Genomic DNA, 8,860 nt, shown 5'->3' with positions numbered 1-8,860 from the left:
GGAACCCAGCCTGAGACTGATTGTCTACAACATTCCAAAGAAAAGGTAGATTCATTTCACGTCACACGCCTGAACAGGGGAATCAGACAGAAGAAAATAGAACATGCAGAAATCTCCCAGATGAACATTGTCACTCATATTGTCTGTAATAGCTGCTCCGATGCCTCTTAAAAAACAAACTCCACATGAGTGTAATATACAAAACCGGACAAATGCGTAAAATGTATAATATATATAATATATATTTATATTAATTTGTACAGGGGAGAAAGTGGAACCTTGGTCTTCCTTTATATCTCCAGATTTAAAAAAAACATTGCCTCAAAAACCAAGTGGGAGCTCACACCGGGCCTTTAAAATCTCTGATCCACAAACCACATCCGTCCATAAGGCAGCACTTCAGACACGAGTGTGAGAGGACGAGGTGGTGGCACACACAATGATACACAGACAACAGTTACTTTTCTCCAAATAAAAAGCCAAAACTGTCTTTGATTCATCAAAATTATATACATTTTTTGCAGCAATGTTCCCTGACACCTTTACCAGACACTGGTCTGGCATTTGCAATAATTTATGTTGCGTTTGTATTTAATATCTGCTGATGCATTTAAGGTTGGTGGGAAATTTGCAGTATATGCTACATTTAATTTACAATTAGTTTTGCTGATTTTCTATTAGGCTATAATAGTGATGGATGTAAATAGCTTTTCCTGTACTGGATGATGACAATAACTTGTTCAAACATACATATAGTTTGTAGTGTTTAGGGTTGTATTTACAAAACTGCTGTGTAGAGTACGTGTCTTCTTGACAAAAGTGAGAAAGACCGCGACAGAGACATGCATGAGTCAGTGCACATGGTTAGCTGAAAGCAGAGGTTATAGAGGAGATTACATAATCAGACTTTTGAGTTGAAAAAGCCAGAGTTAGTGCGTCTATGAGAGAGAAGCACTGCTAAAGTGAGCAGAGTTATGATGCAGGAATGTTCGAGCTGAGAGGTTCAACAGTTGAACAGTAGCATAGTATTCACACACTGAGGACGGGACCACAGCATGTACAGGGGTGGACAAAGGGACGGACACAGTGACATTTAGTTAGCTTAGCTTCCAGCTGAGTGTATATTTAATCTATTGTAATAATCTACAAATAGATGAGACCATTAATTTTTTCACTTTTTCATTTTTTAACAGTTATTTAACCTTGCTAACAGCTGTAAACATAAGCTGCACTTTACATTGTGTTTGTTGAATCATTTAAACCTCATTTTGAGTACACATTTGAAATATCATGATTTAAAAAGAATTTTAATATGAAATGTCCCCACTGTGGGACAAATAATGTATTTTTGTTAAGAAATTGCAAGCTAACAGTGCGCTAATCTACAAACTCAAGATAAAAATTACAAAGTTCTATTTGACAAGACTGCATCTTTCTTCTTACTGGGTTCTCTGCCTGGTGGACAGTGAAGGTATTGCGCTCTTTGGGACTTGATATCTACTGCTGCTAATCCCTTTGTCCAGAATTACATACAGACTTGATTCACACTGAGGATGGACCAGTAAAGAGTGAGAAACTGTCACAGAAACAGTCAAAGTCTTGTGTATATGGACACAATCCAGTTCCTGTTTCTAACTTGTGTGTACATTCAGGGTAATGATGAGTTACTAATTATTTATCTAATATTCTGATTTGCTGATGGCCATTTCTCTCTGGGTAAATCTAAGATAAAGTGCAAAATTAGATTGTATTTGCAAATTCCTGGAATAATTTGATTAATCTTGAGTAAAAAAGTCATTTTAAAATACAATTATTTTTTTATATTTATAAATGTGAAAAAATGCTTATTTAAAAAACCCTGGTTTAACAAGGTCATTGCAGAAAGTATATACAAGAGGCACCTTAAGTTTGGTAGCAAGTAATGGAGAGTGTTGTGGTTAAAGGCTGTTACCGGGTTTATAGAAGGTGATCTGTACAAAACGAAATGCTGTTCAGTTTAAGGTGCATAGCTAACGGTTGTTTTTTTCTTACTGTAAACGTGAGATAGCACTTTAGGCGCTAAAGACCTCTTGGCAACGTGGAGACCTGTGAGTATTAGAAGTACTAGGAGTACTATGAGAGCCATGGTACATGATACAGACGAAGAACACAGAGGACGGAGGAAACCCACATGCAAAGTGAAGACTAAAGCAGAGTCGCTACATTATGTCCTGTCCAGGGATGAGGAGTTTGCATATGATACCATCTGAAATCTCAAAGCTTTGGTCATTTACTATTGACAAATGCAAAAAGGCTACATGAGTCAGCCAGTCCCACACAAACTACATTTAACCTTCTCCCATTCAACGTCTGAGGCAATGCTTCTCCCCAAAACCAAGGCTCCACTCTCCCATGTCTGCCTTAAACGTTTGACAACAGAAAATTAAATAATATGGCCTTTTTTAAATTAACCCGTACAAAAAGCCAGTCCACACTGCCTCTTTCTCAGTAAAATCACATTCAGCAGTCGCTAAACCATTCTCTGGCATAGTTTTCTGAACAGCCACAGGTACTGTGCAGGGTCCATAGAGTCGAAGAAGAACAGAAAATCAAAGTGGGACATTGTCCACGTTTCCATCTTGGAGAACACCAGATATACAGTATTAATCACTTACACACACACACACGCCCACTGATAGTCATATACATACATACATCTGCAGAAAAATAAAAAAGTAGAAAATCAAAACATCCAAATAAAAACATGACGGAGGCGAGTAGTTATTTACCACAAACTCGGAGCACTAGTTTTTTGTTGATTCTGAACAAATACATATTCACATTTCTCTGTTATATACATTATGTTTACATTTTGAAAGTTATAAAAGAAGCGAACCTTGTACCTGTTCGTCATAGTGAGGAGGATGGGGGGAGGGGGTGTTCCTGTCAATGGCTGTTGCATAAAAATAAACTAAAGTCTCAGTATGCAGCGCTTGTATTTGGCATGTTGTAGCAGGTGACACCGAGGGTTGAGAGAAAACCTGTTCCATAGGAATGACAGTCCCGAACAGAGAGGGGTGGGGGTCAGGGGGCGACGAGGCTGACATGGACAAAAATCCTTCGAAAAATACTTCTGACCACTTTGTGTATAGGTGTGGACCAAACAGTGACACAGGACCATCTGCCAGTCTCCACAAAATGTCCAGTACATGATATGTGGCAACCAATTTTCTCTAAGGACTTTGATCCAGGTTTCTTCTTGTGTATGACTTGTATTTATGTCGACAAAGTGGAATACAAACGGTCTTTCTTAGTTTCATGTTGGATACAACAATGAACGCCCATTTTGAGGTAGAGGGAAGCTTTATAACTGGGCGTCACTGCTGCACCCACATTCAACTCTATCTAAGTGCTTGGCAGTCAGCTCTTTCGGCTGCAAGAAGTGCTTTCCATTAAAAAAACAAAACAAAACAACAACAACGGGGTGATCAAAAGGTGCTCCAAAACCTGCGAAAAATACCTCCACAGGTTATTCTCCGCTTTGGGCGCGATACGTCCAATTGCGTGCTGGACTCCTGCGACACTGTTTGGGTTTTGAGCTTGACAGAACTGCCATCTGGCTGAAAACACAAAGTGGTTGTCACATGGATGACGGTGGAATGTAGACCTTTCATCTGTTGCATATGGAGGCTTGTGTGTTGTACGGAAAAGACAGAAAGAAGCCCTAGTCCATCGAGGGTCGGCCGGGAGAACATAGCCTGTGTACACTGTTGCCAGGGGTGACAAAATGCAGGTTAAAGATGATAGAATTTAGTGTGCGTCTGCTGCAAAGACTAGATCTGAACATTTGAGGTTCGCGTTGAGGGACTCAGGTCAAATCCCTGCTTTTGAGGTAGTAGCTGCAGCGCTCGCACCGGTTCGTCTCAGCCAGTTTGGGACAGAGTTTGGAAAGAAGAAAAGCATGTTAACCGCAGAACAGGAGGCAGAGGGGGCAAAGGTCATTATTGTGGACATTTACAATATTTATCATTGCAAATTTGAGGAGGTTTGCAAATTCCATTCCAATTTCTTTCCTTTGTCGCCCTTTCAGTACAACCCAATTCATTAAGACATTAAAATGTAAATAAAAACAGATAATTATATTTAGTTAACAAAAGCTTAATTCAGATTTGACAGCAGCAAGACAACACCACACTACATGAAGGAGAAGACAACCAAGCTGGATTAGTAGAGTTATTCAGGCCAATTTCCTCGTGCCCAATTCAGGGTGGTGTAGCATGAAATGAAATGCTATTTTGTAAATCTTATTTTAAATGATTAATACAATTTAAGATCTATTTATCCATCTTTATTTACATTTGTGTCTCAATTTCCGTTCAGATTTGGGGTTGTAAGTGAGAGTTTAAGATTTGGTTACACAAGGGAAATGTGAACAATCATAAGCACTGATTGACATAGTGCCATGGGCCATAGGTTACATAAGTTAAATGTTTGTGTAAATGTCCTTGTGTTCTCCTGATGTGGGGTCTTTATTATAGAGGTTTGTCTTTGTGGAGAGACAGTGTCTGACTGAGCAACAGTAGTCCACAGAACTGAAGCCAGTGGAGTGAAGTCAACATAGCAGACCTAGAGGATAAGCCGAAATCCCCTCCGCCCCCTAAAATATATTGGCTGATTTTGTTTCTTTATCCTTTAGATTTTTTTTCCCCAAAATCAATTTCATTATTAATTATCCATCATATATTTTTTTATAAGAACTTCTATCTCTAAAGGCTCTACTTAAATGTCAATATATAGGAAAAACATCCGAAAGAAAGCGCGTTGTTTTGCAGAGTACAGTGCTTAGGACACTAGACCCCGCATCGTCCACGCCTTAGCATTTGTTTATACAATGGTTACAAACATTCTCGGAAAACTGTCTCTTAAAAGCATCATAGAATTAAAAATAAAGAAAAAAGAAATGCAAGATGGCTAACTAACTCCCACGAAAGAGGAAGCAAAGCAAATCCAACCATTGAGTTTTAGGGAGCCATTTTTGAATCTCTCTTCACATTTCATATTAAAATCTCCCTCCTCCGCTGTAACATTTTTTTTTTACAATATCATTCCAAAAGTGATTCGATTTTTTTTTTTTTTTTTTTACAAGAGAATGCTAAAAACTGGATCGAATCATAATATACACAGTTTTGAGAATTCAATCGGTTATTTTTTTTGAAGGACAGCGAGACTAGTTCATCCCTAAGTCTTTGTTCTTCTGTACTGTACAATACTACCCGCCTGCATGGTGCACATGGCAAAAACACTGATAGGCCAAAGAGATAGCAATGAGATACACAGAGAAATAGTGGAACCCAAAATACGGCCCCGTAATAATTCACAGCTGCTGAGGTTGAGGGCTAAAATGTGACGGACAGACAGTTAAATAATCATAACAGTCTTATTTATAGTTTGAAAATAAACACAAATATCTAAAAGAAAATTGAGCAGCATCCCATCTGTCTCCCATCCACACACCAATCCACCAATCTGTTTTTCTTGTTTCTGGTGATGAGGAGCTTGATAAAGGTAGAGAGCGCAGAAGTATTTTTTTTAAACAAACAAAATCCAACCAAAAAAATGAGAAAAAGTTTTAAAAATATTAACTCAAAATAGACTATGTTGTAGTAGAGGAAGCCGAGTTGTAGGAGGAACCCGCGCTTCCACCAGGCACTAGATAGACACTTACACAGTCCCAGACCTGCTGAAACGGAGCCGCTATCCGAACAATGCCAGAGTGTGTAACCATGAACATTCCCACATCGCTGAGACGGGCAGAGGAAGTGACGACACGAGACAACACAAAATGAACACAAAAGCCAGAGGTGCTGTGGCGCGGGTCAAATGAACTCAGCTGTGTGCCATACTCCCAAGGCGCACTGCTTTCCAAAAACCGTTCCCCCGTAGAAATAATAAGAATTTAAAAAAAAACATCAAAAAGAGGAGGCCGGCCCTGATTTAACAGTGACGACAACTTGGCAAATGTACAATTCTGACGTTTTTCTCTTGGGTCAGGAAGCAGGAAGTGTAGGTCACTGAGGGGGAATGAGCAGCAAGACAACACTGCCTTTAAAATAGGCTGAGGCAGACAGACAGGTTGTCAGACAGATTCGACAGGCAGGTTCAAATGCGCCGCTGCTCTTCCTGACTCCTTCTGTTGACAAAGTTAGTGGGCGGTACAAAGCACGCAGGCCCCAAAATCTTCTCACCCCCGAATCTGCCCTCCCCAAAAAACAGTGAGAAGTACTAGAGGGAGCAGGAGAGGTCAGAGGTCAATGCTGAGGGGTCACTCGGTCAGCAGCTGTTGGAGGAGGCTCTTCTGTTGGGCCTGGTTATTCTGGGAGGCCTGTGGGACGGCCCCCTTCTGAGAGGCCCCGCCCCCCACCATGGAGCCTTGAGTCAGATAGGAGTCACTGCCCACCAGGTTCACTGTGCACTGGACGTCTGCGAACACCTGCACCTGCTGCACCTGCTGCACCTGCTGCACCTGCGGGACAACCGTAACCTTGACAATGAGTTAAGGACCATTAATGATTTTGTTTAGGGTAAGGTTTTATAAATGTTGAAGCATTCATGAATCACCTGCTGGTCGCTGCACACTGGGCCAATGGTGCTGAGATTGTTGTTGCTCATGGCGATGGGCTGCCCCATAGAAGGCACAGAGGCCACGCCCCCAGAGCCCCCAGCCATAGACACGGTGATGCTCATGTTGTTGTATACCTCTTGCTGGCTGAAGCTCTGCCCTGCACCCGGGCCGGACGGGCTGAACAGACTGCATCAAAAGAACAAGCATAAATTGTATGACTGCAACACAGAGCGTTTTTTTTACACCTCAAATACACATGTCAAAAATCACACCTGTTGCTGTTGATGGCAGTCTGCTGCCAGCTCTTCATGTCTGGAGACTGGTAGCTGGGAGGTGGGACTTGCTGCAGTAGAGGACTCTGGGAAGTGGAGTTTTGAGGAGATAATAGTGGGCTGGTAGGGCTCATCTCAGGAGGGAATGCTGGGTCTGGCTGGACTAAAGCTTTGGGAGAAAAAGATTAAATATTAAAATTGTTTGTGGGTGCTGGTTTGGGCAGAACTGATAACGTAAGTAAAATATACAATACTAAAAAGGAAGAAAATACCAAATAGTCAACATGAACTTGTTTTGGTACATTAGTGCGAACTTACAATTCCCTCCAAACTGCTGGAACAGTCCTGTCTGCATTGTGTTAACGTTGTTGTTGTTGAACTGTCCCGAGACTCCGCCTAGCAGCGTCTGGTTGCTCAGCGGGACTCGAGCAGTCAGCTTGTTGTCCAGAGGTCCAGCCGCCATGGGGCTGAAGTTACTGGGTGAGGTAGGGGGGTTCCCAGTCAGGGGGCTGTACCCTTGTGGGAAGGTGAACTGCTGAGGCTGCTGTGGGGGCTGCTGAGGGGTGACGGGGGCTCCTTTTGGGACCCTTACTGCTGCGATGGGCCCCACCCCTCCAGTGGGAGCGGCCATGCTCTGTCTCATCATCAGGACCTTCTGCTGAAACAGCTGTCTCTGCCGGTGCTGGTTACTGTAGAGCTCCCGTTGGCGCTGCGCCACCATCTGGGCATTCAGGGGAGGCTGCTGAGATATCAGAGAAGAGGCTTGTAGAAGGAAAGTCAAGACAGCAGATAATGTATATGTCAAAACCATCCGCAAGTGTGAACGACAGGGGCCAAAAAATGTGTCATGAATTATTTTTATCCATCATTAGTATTTACTGCACAGGCACGACTTGCATTAACAGGAACTGCACCTTAGGCTTCTTAAACACAAATACCAAATGATGCTGTGGATAGGATTTTTTCTAGATTTCCTCCATTTAAAACCAGAGTTGAAGTTACCCCATGGTGTAGTTAAACAAGGCTATATTTGGTCAAAATGAAATTTAGGACAGCAGCATTTGAAGTTTTAATAAGTATTAATATGCACAACGGGAATGAAGCTACGGCTTGATAATTAAACGCATCAAAATAATGTAACATGTCGAGCTAAACCTTAAAACCATCTACATACAGGCCTCTCGTCAGTTACACGGCTTACTTGTGAAGCCATCTGCGGTGGCTGGACTCCTTGTCGAATCCCAATATTCACATGTTGAGCTCCAGCAGGAAACTGGTTCAAACCAGCCATCCGGTTTTGCATCTGAAAATCCAGAATGAGCAGAATGTATCATCATAATTTATTTATCAATTTGCAGAAGGGATAACATTTATTGACCGCTGACAGCTTTTCAATAATTGTCAAACACTACTCCCAAAGATCTCACCTGTTGTGGGCCTTGTAGCCTCTGCTGCAGCTGGAGCCGGAGCTGGTTGGGGGGCTGTCTGAGCTGCGTGCCCAGCCCTGGGGCTCTGTTCATGGGCTGTCTCAGGCCCAGAGAGGCTGTCCCACCCGGGAATCCCCCACGAGGGTTCCCAAAACACAGGACTGGAGTTCCCACGGCTGCCATCTCTGGAGCAAACTGAGGAGCTGGTGTGAACTGTGAGGGGTATGAGGGCAGTTTGGGGTCCAGGGACACAGGGGTGGCAGTGGGCTGCTGTGTGGGGAACGTCTGGGGCAGAGGGTCGAAACAGCCACCCTGAGGGCACAACAATGAATTGTACTGTTAAGCAAAAACAAACATATTCTAATGACTTGAAGAGAAACTGTAATTCATCCTATTGTATTATGGCATCTTTTATTATGTTATATTTGAACACAGACCTATCTGTCACATCAAACATTAGACCAACATACAATTAATGACCACAGAACATTGGGTCAACAGGTTGTAAAATCATACATAATCACGGAGGTAGAGGCTGCCAAAACCAGTTTTCTATTGTT

The 8,860-nt window shown here is 42.3% G+C and overlaps 1 protein-coding gene across 1 annotated transcript in view; it reads right to left on the bottom strand.

Moving 5' to 3' along the window:
* Positions 1 to 1,409: 1,409 nt before the first annotated feature.
* ncoa1 (nuclear receptor coactivator 1) overlaps positions 1,410 to 8,860 on the bottom strand; it is a 36,737-nt gene continuing 29,286 nt past the window's right edge. Inside the window, 6 exon segments of the mRNA XM_055232360.1 lie at positions 1,410 to 6,520; positions 6,598 to 6,787; positions 6,874 to 7,042; positions 7,192 to 7,615; positions 8,075 to 8,176; positions 8,301 to 8,612. Of these exon segments, the coding sequence (XP_055088335.1) occupies positions 6,302 to 6,520; positions 6,598 to 6,787; positions 6,874 to 7,042; positions 7,192 to 7,615; positions 8,075 to 8,176; positions 8,301 to 8,612 (1,416 nt within the window). The 3' untranslated portion in view covers positions 1,410 to 6,301.

Source organism: Periophthalmus magnuspinnatus, chromosome 24, assembly GCF_009829125.3.
Source record: "Periophthalmus magnuspinnatus isolate fPerMag1 chromosome 24, fPerMag1.2.pri, whole genome shotgun sequence".
Lineage (NCBI taxonomy): Eukaryota > Metazoa > Chordata > Actinopteri > Gobiiformes > Gobiidae > Periophthalmus > Periophthalmus magnuspinnatus.
The sequence above is the reverse complement of the archived record's forward strand: the minus strand, read 5'-3'. Positions and strand labels throughout refer to the sequence as shown.